This window comes from Athene noctua, chromosome Z (assembly GCF_965140245.1).
Source record: "Athene noctua chromosome Z, bAthNoc1.hap1.1, whole genome shotgun sequence".
Taxonomy (NCBI): domain Eukaryota; kingdom Metazoa; phylum Chordata; class Aves; order Strigiformes; family Strigidae; genus Athene; species Athene noctua.
Genome location: NC_134077.1, coordinates 68,362,027 through 68,380,404, shown reverse-complemented (window position 1 = coordinate 68,380,404; position 18,378 = coordinate 68,362,027). Strand labels below are relative to the sequence as shown.

Below are 18,378 nucleotides of genomic sequence, written 5' to 3'. Positions count from 1 at the left end.
TAAGACAGGATGAAAAACAACAAAAAACCCCTAGCTAACAAGGGCTGCAAGAAAGAATTCTGTCACTTAATGCTCTTTTATCCTGAAGTTCACTACCACTGTCTCTCCATTCTCTTAGTTTAAGTACTCTGCCTTCAAATGCCAGCGACATTCATTTTAATTACTGCAGGCTATATTCCCACTCTATTCAGAGTGCAGTTCACTCATTCATTTAGCTCCGAAATGAAAAAGGGTCAGCAATTTCTGAACAAGATAGGACTCATCATAGTCCTATCCTAATGCACAACTTAGTTATGCATTTAACCCACAGAACTTAAGTATATTTATCCAACAATGATTAGAAACATGTGACCAGTTAAGAGATTAAACAATAAAGTTAAACTTTAAAGATTACTTTTAAATTTGCAACATTTACACAAGAACTATCAATTTTCATATAAGAAACAATCCATTGAATGTCCCTTAATTCCTTGTTCTGCAGTCCGAATCACATCAGATACTGGTGAGTACTGTAGCACTTCCAGGCACTGCAAAAGTCTTCCTAATAATTAAGTAATAACATTATTCTATTTAACCTACTTTTAAAGAAAATTATTTGTCAATAATATGTTAGCACTACTATCAGATAAATGGCACATATCAAGAAAGTACAGCCACAATTATTTTATTTTTTACAAAATAATTAATATTTGACCATTATATTCCCATTTTCATTGTAGGAATTACTCAGTTTCTTCTTAACAGTAGGAGAACTCTAAGTGGTAATAAGATAAAAACCTGTTTTCCTCTGAGAAGAAATCAGTTTGATAGCTCATAAGCTGTATTACTTTTCCTTGTTCTTTACATGAAACCACTGTCCTAAACAAACCTAGACCACACAAAATCTCCATCTGATCTTAGCACAAACAAAAGAATAACTAAAATTATTGGTAAATTGATATTAATAAGGTAAAGAAAAATTTCAACATTTTAAAATCAGACAGACTAACTTCTGTAGATAAAAAATGAAAGCACGGTTTCCAAATAATCACAGTTGTTACACTTAAAAATAATAATTGTTATTGTTTAAATCTGAATGCTGAATAATCCTAGCTGAGTGGCCAACAAAAACAATTGCAGCAGGTTGGGTTGGGCAAATATTGCAGAGATTAAGTTTCAAGTCTGGTGTCTCCAAAATATGTATCATAAAATAGATTTACTTTTCCTGTGATGAGTTCTCCCCTTTCCTGAATACAAAATTGAATAACTAAAGATAGTTAATTCCTCCTCCTCCCTCATCTACTGAACGAGATTTTTTTTTAAAGACATGGAATTTTGAAGCATCATTCTCATCAGCCTCATGCCACAGGGTAGAATAATACAATTTTTTAAACTTGTTTTTTCCCCTTCTCTGGTTCCAAGTTCCTCTGAGAAAGACTTCTTAGTAACTTAAAACAGATTTCTCTAATTCATATTACTTGAACTGATTTGAAACAAGAGGAGAAAAAAGGATCCTCCTGTATCACTTTTATTCATAGTATATACTTCCAACATAAATAAAAGATGAAGGATTGAGTGAAGTCCCACAAGGTCTCACTGTAGCCTTTAATTTCAGAAATAATGTATAGCCCTTACCACTATTCTCATTCTAAGAATTAGCCAGCAAGCAAGAACATTCCACTTTCAATGATAAGAATCTTCAAATATATGAACAGGCCACTGCCAAGAGGGAGGAAAGCAACCTGTGTGTTCCCCTGTTGCTAGACAGGACAATCTGTATGTACATCAAGTTCCAGCAAAAAAGTTCAGGTTCCACATGAGAACCTGAGAGAAAAAAAAAAATTACAAAGTTCATGAAACACTCTGGGAGGCTCTCCAAGTTTCTTGAAGGGGGAAAAAAAAAAAAAAAATCCCCAGCATGTGGATTAGATGGCTCACTGAAGTCCTTTCCAGCTGTGTTTACTAGACTTCTATGAAGACAGGTGGCCAGCTAAAACATTTTCATGTCTTCTATTGCTACGTAATCAAACTCTGAGAAATATACAAAATATTAATGTAAAAGAAGAGGAAAAGAACCCAACTAATTATTCTCTTATTGTTTCAGGTGACAATCTCAGATTATGTTTCTTGTTTTCCAGATATTTATGTGTCTTTTCTGAATCTTATTTCTACTGTTCTGTTCTTATTTATATTCTACCACATGAATTAATGGCTTTATTTTGGACAGGAAGGAAAGCTGCTTAAATACTGATGTGCTCTGCACACTTTATAACTACTCTGCTCAGTGGTTATAATAAAAAATATAAAATACTTGGTAAGTGTTTTCTATTTCTTTGAATTACATTCCATCTTACTTGGCTATACAGTCCACTAAAGGCATTTTTAAAACATTTTTAATTAATTCCTTATATTCCACTCAAATATTTTTTATGGAACTAAAACTGGTTTATTTTTGCTTATTCTACCGAAAAACAGCTACACAGAAAGCAATATATGAAGCAAATAAACTATGATGTATTGCAAAACTAAACTGAATCAACACGGTAAACATGTACATGCCCAATTTTCCACTGTTTAGAACTCCCCTTGAGTGAAAATTTTGTGACCAGAAGGGGATAAATTGTGTAGAGATTATGATAAAATTTTTATGTTAATCCCTCTAGCCAACTACAGCTTTGCCTGCGTATGTTCTGCAAAGTGCAAACAGTTCTTGGTGCTAGGAGTTCACATTTAAATTCATGCTTTTATTTCTTACATGGTAGTAAATATACAAGCAAATAATTCCAAATTCCAAAACCTTTAAATATTTTTTGAACAAAAAGGAATTAAAAAAAATTCGGTTATATAAAAAAATGCAATTCTTTTCTGCTAATGTAAATCTGACCTGGAAGCCAGGGCAAGCAATATTCCCAAATATTACTATAATTAACACAGAAGACTTAAATATTTAGTCAGCTTTTAACAAGTATATCTCAGATCATTAACACATAAAATGCATGTCATGACTGTTTTATATACAAATTATTCATCTTCCAAACAGTTGATTTCTTAATGCAGAAGTCTTTTTTTTTTTTTAACAGTCAAAATAGTGAAGAGACATGGTACAAATTATACACTCTTATTGCCACTTTTGGTATCCATTCTACAAGCGTTCTCCCATTTTCTTTTTTTTTTTTCTCATGTTAAAGGTCAATCCATATTTGATATTAATTCTTCCTGCCATTAAAAGAGGTAATACTTGTTGTCTTAGTTCCACCTAATAACCACTATCCTTTGAACAGATTATCTTCACTGTTTCCTTTAACTGAAGGTTGTAGATAGAAAGAGGAAACAGCTTTCTCTAAAGCATTTTCCTAGGTTATTATTAAGAAAAGAATCAAAAGCAAACAAGTTTTACATTTCCTTTTCAGCAGCAGGAACTACAATGTCCCTTTCATCTCGCTCTGCAACAGTGGTAAGCCAATGTGGCAGCAGAAGCAATATCAGCCTAGGTCTGTTCAATGCACACTGTCACAAAAGGAGGTGGCTTGCTCTCTGGAGACCGCAATCACTGTTCAAATAATTTTCCCCCATCTCCTTCATAGGAAAGATAGCAGGCTGAACAGAAGCACATCCAGGCCCCCCAGTTAGATCATGGTAGTTTAGAAAACAGCAGTTGCAGTTTTCTCTTTAACAGCGTTATACATAACCGATTTGCAAAATAAAAACTTCAAGAGACTGCTTCCACTAAATGATCCTCAACAGTCATAGCTATTTTGCTTAATCACTGATAATAAAGCACACACTGGGATCAGAAGTGAGGCTGAAATTAATGTTTTGCAGAGGAACAGAACAATGGACCTAATACCTCAAATCTCTGATTGCTGACTTTCTTTCCCTTTTTGTTCCAGACAATTTTAGGTCTTGGATCTCCTGTGGCTTGACAGATGAATGAGGCAACTCCTCCAGAAACCCCTGTCTGGTCAACAGGAGTTCTTGTAAACTTCGGTGGTGCTGAAACAAATAAAAAAATACCAAAATTAATCTAAGTAGTAAACATAAAAATTAAACCATGTCGATAGTTCAAAATGAAGAAAGAAGGAAATGTTTGTTTCTCCAGCGACAATATTCACCTGCAAAAGAATGCATTAAAAAAATAACTAAATGGTCAGGAAAGTACTTATGGATTTTACTATTGAAATTCATAGTAAAATGGAAATCTGACAGCATCAGAATAGCAAGATTACACATTGTATTTTATCACCATTATAAACAGAAAACCCAATTTGTCTTCTGTTGCAAAATGACTTCAATCAATCACCTGGAATAAGATCATGACTCATGACTTGGTGTTATGATCACAGGATGTCATGAAAACAGGATTCCCACCTTTGAGCCATTAAAATCAGTGACATTTAGGAGAAAGCATTTCTAAGTGTGCAGTGGTGGAGGCAAATGACTATGTATTAAGAGTCCACACAGAAAGGATTATAACACAAGAGAGAGTTTTGCTTGGGGATAGTTTCACCTATAGCTCCTGTCTACTCCCAAACTATTCTACTCTGTTGGAAAGAAGTGAAAAAAGATCCAACTATTGCAGCAACGGGAAAGGCATAAGAAAATGGAGCAATTATTTTTAAAAATCCATTTGTTTTAATTAATTATTCTCTTTCCTTCTACTTCTGCTAAAACATAATTAAAATTAATTTATCAGCCTTATGATGGAACAAAACTTTAAAACTTACACCAACACAAGAAATTCCTTCCAAAGATTTAATATAAAAATCTATGATTATGTGTTAACCACAGTACAGAAATGTTTAAAAGTTCCTATAAATATTCACACATTCTCTTTCTTAGCTGAGAAATTTTTAGAGATCCAATACACTTTAAGATGCTTATTTGAGTGATATGAATACTTATGGCCAATAAATGATAAAAAAATCCTGGTCTTTGCTATATAGTACTTCTCAGTTTTAGGTAGTTATATTTAGTCACTCTTTAACAGCTGTTGCAATTCATTTTTGCTCTTATCTTCAACTCTCATCAGTCAGCTCCTTATTGTTCTCAAAGTTTTTGCTCTTCGCTTTCCTCTCTTAGTTCTGACAGTTACATACCTGTACTGTACTAGTTTTCATTTCTAAGTTGCTGCTCTTCACTTCTGATGTCTAACTCTTTATCCTGATGAACTGGTCTTCCAAAAGACCATACTTCTTGTCAGCATGTTCATTTAAATGTCAGAAACCCATCAGACTATAAGTACACACGTATGTAACCCTGGAAGAAATCTCAAAATAATTTAAAATGCCAAGAAAATATGATGTGGTCATTATTATAAAACAAGATCAGTATGTTGTTGTTATCTTGCTACGTTAAATATGAGAGTATGCAGATTGTCCTAAGTTTACAAAATTAAATTAATCTTTTTATACCCTACCCCTAATTTGTAACATACCACTAACAAAGATAATTTAAAAAAAATTCAGTAAAAATATAATGCTCCTGAAAAACTGTATTCTTTTTTCTTTAATAGAGATGTTAGACAAAATTGTTATTGCTCAACTTTTCAGAATGCTCAAGGGTGCTTGAACTATCTGCTGTTCTGATTTTTGCTGGTGAACGCATACCTGAAACCAAACGCAACAGCAAATCTGATCAAAGCAAAATAGTGTTACACTACTGCCATAGGGAACTCACAGAAGAACTTCTCTGATGTCAAGAACTGCCAAAGCCATGGCAAATAAACACATTTATAGCAAGGAAACTAAAAATCCTTTCCCAAGACACAGGCTTTATCCCTGGATCACAGAAAAGATGAAAATATGTTCTGATAAAGAGCATCTGGGTTTTACCAAAACTACTAGCTTTGAATCCTTTTCTGTGCATGTATTAACTCAGCGCTAAAATATGTAAAGAGACACGACTAACTGATATGCTGATATTCTGTGGCACAAGTTGTGATTATGTGCCACCAAGTGAAAAATGATGTGCTGCCACTCTGTTTTTATTCCTTTTGACATTTTGTGAATTCAGTGCTGAAGCTCAAACCAACAAAAGAAAAACACTGTGTGGGCAAGTCCATCAGCACAGAGTAACTATGTATAGTAGCTTATAGGCAGCTTTTAAATTCTAAATTTACATCTCACTCATGCATTCAGTGACTGCCCAACTGATAATCTCAACATCAATAAAGTTAACTTACTTTCTTGAGACAAGGTCTGTTTTAGAAATTTGCCAATTTTGCCATACATGACAAGGGTCAAAGAGGGAAAGCAACTTAAGTGCCACACTGTACATTCATTCCTGCAATGCTTTACTTAACTATCTTGAGACCAGGAGATCTGCATATTTTTAAACAATAAAACAAAAGCAAGAAAAATTTACAAGCAAACACTGTGTTGAAATATGATAAATTAGCTCTGAAAAAAACCTCCAAACTATTAATTATGTCAATGACCAGCTGGAGTGCATGTAGACCTGCCTGGGGATGGATGAGGAGGTGACCAAGAGCTTATGGGTCAGGATTAAGGGAGGGCAGGGACAGGTGATGTTATAGTGGGGGTCTACCACAGGCCACCTGACCAGGAAGACTGACTGGATGAGGCCCTCTGTAGACAGATAGAAACAGCCTCATAGGGGACTTCAACGACCCTGACATCTGTGGAGGGACAGCACATAAGGGCACAAGCAATACATGAGATTCCTGGAATGCAGTGATGGTAACTTCCTTCTCCAAGTGACAGAGGAGTGAACAATAAGAGGTGCTCTGATGGACCTTGTTCTCACCAACAAGGAGGAGAGTGTGAAGGTCAAGGGCAGCCGTGGCTACAGTGATCATGAAATGGTGGAGTTGAAGATCCTTAGGGCAAACAGGAGAGTGCACAGCAAACTCACTACCCTGGCCTTCAGGAAAGCAGACTCAGGCCTCTTCAAGGATCTACTTGGTAGAGTAGCATGGGATAAAGCCCTGGAAGCAAGAAGGACCCAAGAAAGCTGGTTAATATTCAAGGATCAGCTCCTCCCAGCTCAGAAACAACGAATCCTGATGAAGAGGAAGCAGGGAAAAGTGTCAGGAGGCTGCATGGATGAACAAGGAGCTCCTGGACAATCTCAAACATAAAACAGAAGCCTATAGAGGGTGGAAGCAAGGACAGATAACATGGGAAGAATACAGAAAAAGTATCTGAGCACTCAGGAATCAAGCCAGGAAGGCCAAATCCCTGACAGAATTAAATCTGGCCAGGGACGTCAAGGGCAACGAAAAAACCTTTTACAGGTACGCTGGAGATAAAAGTAAGGCTAGGGAAAATGTGGGTGCTCTCTGGAAGGAAAAGTCACCCAGGATACAGAGAAGGCTAAGGTACTCATTGATCTCTTTGCCTTAGTTTTCACCAGCAAAGGCTCCAGCCACAGTGCCCAAGTTGCAGAAGAAAAAGGTAGGGACTGGGAGAAGAACTGCCCACTGCAGGAAAAGAACAGATTTCACAGGTGCCTAAACAAGATAAAGTCAGCCCTTTGGAAGTCCATGGTGGCAGTTCTTCTGCCCCGCCTCCTGTCATCTCTAAGAATACAGAACTCTATTTTATGATCACTGTGCCCTAGTCGACCTCCAACTGTCACATCATCCACCAGTCCTTCTCTGTTCACAAAGAGGAGGACCAGCAGGGCTCCTTCTCTGGCCGGTTCACTTGAGACCATCTAAGGAACCTGAAGGCGCACAAGTTCATGGAACCTGAGGAAATGCATCTGTGGGTCCTGAGGGAACTAGTGGATGAAGTGGCTAAGACATTATACCTCATATTTGAGAAATTGTGGCAGTGAAGTTCCTGCTGACTGGAAAGGGGGAACTATAACTCCCATTTTTAAAATGGAAATAAGGAAGACCTCTGGAATTACAGGCCAGTCAGTCTCACCTCTATGCCTGGCAAGATCATAGAGCAGATCCTCCTGGAAACTATGCTAGAGCACATGAAAAATAAGGAGGTAATTCATGGCTTCAGTAAGGGTAACTCATGACTTACAAATTTGGTGTCCTTCTACATGTGGTTGCACTGCTAGTGGACACAGGAAGAGAAACTGATGTTATCTACCTGGAGGTGTGAAAATCTTTCCAACTGTCCTGCACAACATCCTTGTCTAAACTGGAGAGACATGAATTTTATGGATGGACCACTCAGTAGATAAGGAATGGACTGGATGGCTGCACTCAGAGAGTTGTGGTCAACAGCTCAATGTCCAAGTGGAGACTAATGACAAGTGGCATTCATCAGGGTTTGGTATTGGGACTGGTACCATATAACATCTTTGTTAGTGACATGGGACAAAGGGATTGAGTGCATCCTCATCAAATTTGCCAATGCTGGAGGGAAGGGATGCCATCCAGAGGGACCTTGACAGGCTTTAGAGGTGGGCCTGTGCAAATCTCATGAAGTTCAATAAGGTCATGCCCAAGAGCAATCCCAAGCAGGCTGGATGATGAGTTTATTAAGCGCAGCCCTGTGGAAAAGCACTTGGGAGTAGTAGTGAATGGAAAATTGAATACAGTCCCCAGTATAAGAAGGACATAGACCAGCTCGAGTGGGACTAGAGGAGGGCCATGAAGATGATCGGGGCTGGAGCATCTCCACTGTGCAGCTGAGAGAGTTGGGATTGTCCGGCCTAGACAAGAGAAGGCACCAGAGAGACCTTATAGAAGCCTTCCAGTACTTAAAGGTGGTCTACAGGAAAGACGGGGAGGGACTCTTTATCGGGGAGTGTAGGGATAGGATGAGGGGTAATGGTTTTAAACTGAAAGAGGGTAGATTTAGATTAGATATATAAGGAAGAAATTCCTTCCTGTGGGTGTGGTGAGACACAGGAACAGATTGCCCAGAGCATCTGTGGCTGCCCCCTCCCTGGCAGTGTTCAAGGCCAGGTTGGACGGGGCTCTGAGAAACCTGGGCTAGTGGATGGTGTCCCTGACCATGGCAGGGGGGGGTGGAACTAGATGATCTTTAAAGTCCCTTCCAACCCAAGTTATTCTATGATTCTATGATGATTTTATGATTCTAACCAACCAACAGAAAACCCTCACCATATTCCACTATTAGTTTTTATGTTACTTCCAGTCACCATGATATCTACAGTTGACATGCTTTTACTAATATGTAATATATTGTATTAATGACAACAATAATTTAAAAAAAGATAAATAAAGGAGAACCTTTCCTCCTTATCAGACACTCAGAAATTCTCTATTAGTGCAGTTCAGGTAAACACAAGAGTTTGCACTAATTTACACCATATGACAATTTACCTTTCCCATTGCTGTTAAACACAAAAGAAATATAAAATCCCCTCTGTCTCCAACACTCTGCAAACTGCAAAGCTGTTGATCAAATATTGCACATAGTAATATATATGAAACTAAAAATTTTACACCAAACCTAATTGGTTTTAGATATAGAACTAGTTTTCTGACAAATGACCAGAAGGATAATAATGTCTGCATGTTTAATAGGTGTTGTGAGTATAAACTCATTTATGGTCAATAGAAGCTCAGACTATGGTGAAAGTAGCCAGTCGGCCATGGAGTATTCTGCAAGCCATCTTTTCATTATTCAATCAACATGTTCATCTTGTTGCATAGAAATTGACCACCATCAGTGTAAGGATATGTGAAATCATAACTCAACAGAACCAAAAAAAGTAAAGTAGTATTTGTTGCCTTTATCTTTCTAAAGGTTCTTAATTATAGTTTTACACAAATTATCTCCACAATTGATGTTGTCAGTTTCTTGACACTAATTCTGACCTAAGCTGCTAGGCACTCTGATAGCAACACGATTACACTGCACACACAGTTGTGCTTATTAACATGAGGGCATTTTTGATTGAGAACGACAACTATTTTCAATCTCCCTTAACAAAAGCAGTGAAAAGTCCAACAAAAACTCTCTGTAGCACACTTCATTAAGCACAGCAACAATCTATATGGGAACCTTCCAGTGCAATTAAATCTGCCAAAAAAAAAAAAAAAAAAAAAAATCAGTTGCAATAGGTTACCAACTATGATATCACAGCCTTTCACCACTTTTGAAACTCTCCTTGGTCACATTTCAATAAAACTGCAACTAAAGTAACAGAAGTGCAATTAAAATAACAGGAGTATAATTCGGTTAAAATCAGCATCTCCTATTTCTGACTTGAACTCTCTTGTGGGCATCATCAAAATTGCAGCACTATTGGCTATTAAATGCAAATAACACAAAGGTTTTTTACATCATCTTTTTTATCTACCAGTGCCTACTCAAGTATTTGTGCTGATACTGAATGTTGATACCTTGTCAAAGAAAAAATTTTACAGCAGAAGTTTTCTGTAACTTGGATTTATGGAGAATACCACAAGCTTTGTTATCGAAGGCCTGAGGGTTACCACCCTTTGCTGCTTGTTACACACTTTTTGCTATGACTCCCCAAGAGCTCGAATGGCAATGATTGAGCTACTGCAAATGACACTAATATGGGAAGGAAAACTGAATTTATTGGTACCACACCTTAAAAATACTGAGCTTTAATTTGTTTGTTTTAAGGAGTTAAAATCCTTAGAAGTAAGGCTGCTGCTTCAACAAGCAGTCAAACTGTCCCCCCAGGGGACACAGGAACTTCTGAAATAGAGATAGTTTATAATTATCCAAGAAGCTGTCCTTTTTTGCACACTGAAGCTCCATAAAATATATTTATAACATGACACTAAGTCACTTAGATTGGAATGTTTCCATAGCTTTGCACAAGCATAAGACAGCTCTTCTCTTTCGCACTTCCACATTGTCTTTTCTAAGTTTAACTCTGAAGTAGTGAATGGAATTAACTAATTCACATTTCATCATGTTACGGAATTATGTGTTTTAACTTTGCTTTTCTATACCCTGCGCTGTGCTTTGAAAACTTGTAATACTTTTCCTCTGCACTCAAATGAAATGTCTGACAACATGGTTTCGAATTTAGTAGTTCAGCCCCCTTCTTTCCTCAGCTACTTAGAGCTGTTCTTTTGTAGAGACATTTTTATGGACATAAGTCTTCTAATTAAGAGATGAATATAAGAATAAAACTTCACCTTCTTTAAAGGAAAAGTGAGAGCTAATGGAACGTCTACAGTCCAAGTACAGCAAGCTCAGCATGCAGACCTACTATGGACAAATATATAGAAAATTAAGACCTTAATGTATTTCTGTTTCTAGACCATCTGTTTGGGGTGTATGGAAGTTCCTAGTATACCATAATTCATTTTATGATTAATCTTTATCATATAATTGAAATAGGAAAAAGTTTCTGAAATCAGAATAAAAATTTCCAAAAATCATATTCTATCATATCCTTTGTCAGCCATTCATAGCAAGTGTGGCTAAAGTAACAAAGACATCAGAAAAAATGAAAAACACTAAGATGCTTCTTTCAAAAGCCCCATTTAGTTGTAAATTAACACATACTGATGTTTCAGGAGACTCCTGAAAAATTACTGTAATTCTTTGGTTGTAAAGACTTGGTTTGTAGCAATATAAACTGGAAGATGATACAGTCACAACCGTTCCCATGGAAGTTTTTTATGTGACACTCAGAAATGTAGGTTGAGCACAGGGTAAACAATGTGGTCTGACAGGTGCCTGTGAACTTCGGGATACTCCACACACACTATCACAAGAATCACTGTCACTTCGTGTAGAGCCCCTATGTGTTACTGGTCTGGTGACATCAAGTTTCAGTGGGGTATGTGACTGCACTCATTCCTAGTTACAAATTCTGAAGACATTATTCCCATGCCAAATTATGCACTCAGAAAATTGCCACATGGAATGAAAAAGAAACCAAAACAAATATTAAAAAATACCCTTTATTCACCCCATATCTCACTTTGCAGTATTCATTGCATCCCACTGACTTATCAGGAGCTGCTATATATTCTAAGTAAACGGGTCATAAACTGGTTCACATTCAATAATGGTGAAGGCTCCTGTCCTGGTACAAATGAACAAATAGGCAAATGTTGCATGTAATCTCAGCCCGATACTGTGTAGATACATTACAAATTACATCAGTTATTTTTCTTTTCAAAATTCCTCAAGGAGTTAATATACTATAAAACCTATTTTTTATATATGTAATATTTAATAGAAAAGCTTTTTGTGCTCATTTGTTAAAAAAGAATTTTCAAAGCATACTCATTTATAGCATTTACTGCTAATTTACTCATTAATCATAATTTATGACATCCATTAGACTGATCATTGGTATAAGCAATTGTTTTGTCTTAATTCTAACCTGCACTTACAGTGGACCTGTAAATTGGCTATGTAAGAAAGTTAATTAGCTTTTTATTTCTGTAAGGATGAGTGACAATTTGTATTCATTAAATCTGCATAAAGAAATCCCAAAGTTACCAACTCATACGTTCCTAAAGGCACTTGTCTGTCAGTCATAAGCTGGCGAAATTTTTCTGCTTCTCACTTTAAGCATCTTAAAACTACATCATCCTTACATCCTTCAGCAAGAAGAATAGCAACAACGCAATCTTCAAATGACATCATACTCTGAACAGCTGATTAGTTTTATTATCCTGCGAATGAATATTACCTGGTTTTCATCTTTGAACTACTAATGTAATCCAGCTATGCCAACTAATTCCAGCTGAAGACCTTAATCCGTTTGGTTCACAGAAGTTATTTGCAGGTACACAGGTTTCACATAATCCTAGGTGAAGGCAACTAAGCTATTACACTTTACAGGTGTCATAACATCTTCTTAAAAACACACCCCTACAACAATGCTCATAAAACATTTATAATTCAATCAAAACATTTATCTCCACACCTCCTTTCTGATACTTGTATTCTAAAAAAAAAAAAAAGCACACAGAAAAAACAATTATGTCAAAAAAAGTCTGGGTTTTTGCGTGGAGTTGTTGGAATTTTTTCCAATTTATTGGTCACCTCCAGTTTCCCAGCCTTCAATCAGCCAGCATATACCTATCCTACAAATGTAGAATGATTCAGAAAAAGATTATCACTTCCTGATTTCTCAGGGAAAACATTAAAAGTCAAGTCTATCTTTATGTTTCCAAATTCTCTGCAATGCACAGTGTCAGGTTACTAGGCTGACCACTGGGTTTATTCTTCCCTGAAATACAAAATCAAAAGAAATACGAGTAAGGCCTTACAGGTAGAATAGGTAGGTTACATTTTCTAATGTTAAAATAGCACATTCCTAATTTGTACCTCTAGACTGTGCAAAACCTTGCTACCAGCTCATTTCATTGTGGATTATGTATGCTTTTTTAGAGACAGACATTATCTTAGCCCTAGAGACATGGGAGGAATACAAACCAACACAGACAGCAGCAGACATGTATTTGCCAACTAACATCTTTCCCCCACACACTCCCATGCTCATTTACAATTTATAGTAACTGGAAAAAAGAAAAAGGCTTTCACAAATATGAAGAACCGATGTGAAAAACCTGTAAAAAAGCCTTTTATTAGCATTATAGACCAATACATTTATACCCTAAGGAGGACAAAGCCGAAGAATTTATTGTTGTGCTTTTTCTGTTAAAACTATTGTTGGCAATCTGATAACAACTAGCTTTGTTTCATGACAAATTATTCAGACATTTACTGTAAAACTGAGACCAGCCATTAACTACTGCCTTGGCAGAGTGCTATTTCGCTAAGCCTACAGGAAGCCAGGGCTGATGGGCCATCGGAGTCAGTCTCCCTGATGATCAGAACAGAGAAGACTCCTGAAGACAGACCTACTCCCACTCAGGTATCCTCTTGCCTTCAACCCTCAAGTTGCACATGCAGCTTTACCTGCCAGTACTACACGCTCATTACTTAACTACAAACCTTCTTTTACATATCACTACAGAAAATGAAACAGTTTTACACATTTGTTTCTAATCTCCCCTTATTTACTCCAGTGTCTCTTCTATTGTTTCTATACAAGAATTCTGGTTTATGCTAGTTTAAGAAAAGAAAATCAGGATTCTTGAATCTAGTATTTGATTCACCTGAACACTGGAAGATGTAGGCATAGCATCAAGCACCAACTATGAAGTAAATGCACAGGAGGGCAAGAATTCTCTTTTTTCCTCGTGCCTATAGAAATTCAAACACTGTAAATTTAAACACTGTAACCCAACTGCACATTTGCCTTTAAGTTATACATCAGCACATATGTTCAAATGCACAAGACAAACCAAAATAGGTATAAGCTTCTGTATATACATAATATTTATCACATACAGTATATGTAAAGTATGGGTGGGACATAATCTACCAGTTAGAAAGGGGAACTTGTTAGTTAATCCAGCACTAAGCCTTCATCCAGCAGCAAATGAAAAGCATAAAGCCTCTTGAATCTAAACGGTTGGTGATGAGCACCACTTCATCCCCCAGAAACATTACATAACCTTGTCATATTCACTAATTTAATGAAAGGAAATGCCACTTCAAAGCCCTCTACTGCTTCTTTTTCAAATTTTAATATTGTCAGACTGCATATGAATTATTTGGTAACTGAGAACTTACACTCCTTTTCAATGTGCAAAGTAGAAGCAGTGGATCTTAAAATGCTAGGCAAGCTGATCTCTTTCCAAAGGAGTTTTGCTCTAACAGAAAAGGAAGAATAATGAGACCTACAGTTAGAAGTTTCAATTAGTAACTGAGAGTATCTGGGTTACGACTAGAGAGATGGCCTCTACACTGGTGTTTCATTCTTACTAAAACTCTCAAAATATAAGTACCAAAAATAGGAAGAATAACACTGGGCCACATTAACAACAGAGTGAAGCTTCTACTAATTTATTATTTATTGAAACATAACAAAAAGCATACTTGGCCATTTATACACAGAGCAGATTGCTGATTAGCAACTGTGAAAGCAAAATCACCTATCTAATGATACGACTGACTTTAAGAGAAAAGAAACCATTAAACTTTTTATAATAAATATGGTTCAGTGTTAATGCCTGACAAGAAACCCATATAAGCAAATACACTTAACTCATGTTCAGACAGAAGAGAAATTAATAGTATTCTGCCTGGGAACAAACCACATGACTTACTTTCATCTAAGTATCATCTTTATTTTCCAACACGGGAGGCAAACTGCCTTGTTACCAATACCCCAACTGGCCAGCACATCAAAGCGGAAAAACATTTTGTTACAATCTGCTACCATGCTCTGTGAAAGTGACCTAAGATCCTAGTCTTCTGTACAATATGTCTATATGGGTGAAATGTCTTAATGTTATTCCCTTACTGTAAAATCATCCCTAGGTCAAGCCAGCTGAAGGTAAAAGAAAAATTTATAAAACTCCAAATACATATGTTATCAAAGTTTATAAGGAAATGGGTGATAAAAATTTGAAGGTATTAATTCTATCTACTGCAGTTACCAAAATCAAAAGACCTCTCCATTCCTGTTTTCAGATAAGGTGAGTTGGCTAAGCTTAGGGACCAAGCCCTAAGCTTGGCTGAATACATGTCCCCAGCCTTCATCCCCAATAGATAAGGAATATACTAAATCTGTTCCTCAGGTGTATGAAGGTGAACTTTAGATTCATCAAACTTGTCTCAAATATAACTGACCTTCAACTTAGTGACCAACTGTTTTATATATTCTCGTCTGAAGCATTCTGGACAGAGTCGAGTCCTATCCTGGTGATAAACACATAGTTTTATACCTCTTTCTTTGTTGCTTTAAACTATTAAATTTGAGACAAATGTGTGTGTACATCTAACCAAATCTTACAATCCATATGAACATATAGAGTTTGGGGCATTAAAGGGTTTAAGATGACTTCTACTTGCAAATCAGCATTAAAAGATGGCATGACTTGACATAAGCATAATTCACAGAATCATCTAGGTTGGAAAGGACCCTGGAGATCATCTAGTCCAACCGTTCGCCTAGAACAGTTCTCACCTACAGCATATCCTTAAACTCTAAATCAACCCAACTCTTGAACACCTCCAGGGATGGGGACTCCACCACCTCCCTGGGCAGCCCATTCCAACGCCCAACAACCCCTTCTGGAAAGAAATGCTTCCTAATATCTAGTCTGAACTTTCCCTGGCTCAACTTGAGGCCATTCCCTCTTGTCCTGTCACTTTCTACTAGGCTAAAGAGACTCATCCCCAGCTCCCTGCACCCTCCTTTCAGGGAGCTGTAGAGGGCGATGAAGTCTCCCCTCAGCCTCCTCTTCTCCAGACTAAACACCCCCAGTTCCTCAGCCGCTCCCTGTACGACCTGTGCTCCAGACCCTGCACCAGCTTCGTTGCCCTTCTCTGGACACGCTCGAGTCATTCAATGTCCTTTTTGGAGTGAGGGGCCCAAAACTGAACACAGGAATCGAGGTGCTGCCTCCCCAGTGCCAGTACAGGGGGCAGATCCCTTCCCTGTCCCTGCTGGCCACGCTATTGCTGACACAAGCCAGGATGCCATTGGCCTTCTTGGCCCCCTGGGCACACTGCTGGCTCCTGTTCAGCTGGCTGTCAATCAACCCCCCCAGGTCCCTCTCTGACTGGCAGCTCTCCAGCCACTCCTCCTCAAGCCTGTAGCGCTGCTGGGGGTTGTTGTGGCCCAAAAATTTATTGAGCTAAAATGGTTAATAAGAAAACGATATCATTAAGCTTGCTATAAAATAATAAAAAAAAATATACTCTTTAGTAGAGACTCATAAAACATTCTTACTGCTTCATCACAGAATTTCACAAACACTTCTCTATTAGTTGTAAAACTTTTACCATTTGCCTACAACAATTGATTATATGAAACCTAGATGTCCAGCCAAGTAGAGAGAATATATGTTCCTCTTAACAGCAATGATGTGAGAGCTATGCAACGCAGCCCAGCTTCAGCTGTACTAAAAGACAGGATAGAGTCGGCTGTAAGATGACACATTACTGATGCATAAGCAGACATTCATAAACTAGGTCAGAAAACTGTTTAAAGGCATTAAAATGATTCAGTGACTAAAGGCCCCAGTGGATCATCCCAGTTCCTTCCCTACAAGTTGCCTAAAATACATCAGTATGGTAAAACAGTACAAGCTCTGGGATATGGTTATGCAGATATAAAAGCGCTGTTTAGAGTGTATTTACACTGGCAGTATTTCTGATACTGTGTGTTTTCAGTACTAGCTCCTGCTGTGAATATAAGCTCCTACAAGTCCCATTTTGTTGTCAGTAAGGACAATGCACTGCCAATATTCAAAAAATACTACACCTAAAGTACAATTTTGTAATTAAAATTGCATCTGCTCTATGAACTTCTACAGGAGCTATATTGTTCTAACTGCTCTCCAATAAAGTTATGCCAGCAGAAATTTGAAGTACATTATATATAATACATTCAAGAATGTAGGAACTAAAACCTATTATAAAGGTATGCACAACAAAGTTGTAACTAGCTCAAAAATTCAATTAAATAGCAGAAACATAGCCAAAAGAAACATTATCACCACATACAGGTAAACTCTATTTACCAAGACTACTTTTTTGTTTTGATTCTGATATGGTACAGCCCTTCGTACAATGATTTTCTTCAGTCTATTACCTAAAATCACTGAAGAATACAATACTTTGATACCGCATATGTCGCTGTAGCATTGCACTTCCTTTATAAGAATCTTGCATGGTTATTTATATTACTTAAGTGATTTTAGTATACTTTCCAGTGGTTAAAAATACGCCTTTAATAAATAATCTTGGTTCACAGTGCTGTGTCCATCTTACACCTATCTCAACTATATCTCACCAATGATATCTTCGATTCTTACCTCTTTAACATAAATATATTCTTTATAAAACGGAGATATAATGAAATTATAACACTACACGGAACTGACATTCAGTCAAGGGCATGCTATTTAAAAGGGGACATAATGACATATTCAGGGTGGAAGAGTGTCTTATGAGTGGCCAGACACCATGCTGCAAGAGGAAATCTTACACTAGCATTGTCCAGCTTCTTTTGCCATTGAATACAAAGCTTTTCTCTTCCTCAACTCAAGAAGCTGGAAACTATTCTGGTTCATTCACAAAGGTTATTTGCAGTGTCAAAGTTAAACCAATGCCAAGTGAATTTTATTAATATGATGTATAAAGATTGTGAAGAGCCTCACTTTTGTTTGGTCATCTGCCTTTGAAGGAACTTCCATCAAATACCACAATTCTTCTTTAGCCTCACTTGAGAAAATCAACAGTGGCTCAGACACAGGAACTCTCATTCCATTCTTACACTCCTCTCATGCAACACCCTTGTCTTACACTCTTCTTGCTCAATCCACATCTGTTCCGAGGTGAAGCTAAACAGACCAAACTGGAACTATCTAGAACCACTCAGGTGTGTGGTCCTGAGAGCATCAGTACAAAGCAATAC

At 37.3% G+C, this 18,378-nt stretch overlaps 1 protein-coding gene across 18 annotated transcripts in view; it reads right to left on the bottom strand.

Moving 5' to 3' along the window:
• PTPRD (protein tyrosine phosphatase receptor type D) overlaps positions 1-18,378 on the bottom strand; it is a 384,409-nt gene that overhangs the window by 217,334 nt on the left and 148,697 nt on the right. For all 18 annotated transcript variants that reach the window (XM_074932640.1, XM_074932629.1, XM_074932631.1 and 15 more), the window contains exon 3: positions 3,827-3,972. In XM_074932640.1, coding sequence (XP_074788741.1) covers positions 3,827-3,972 — 146 coding nt within the window. The remainder of the gene's footprint in view (positions 1-3,826; positions 3,973-18,378) is intronic.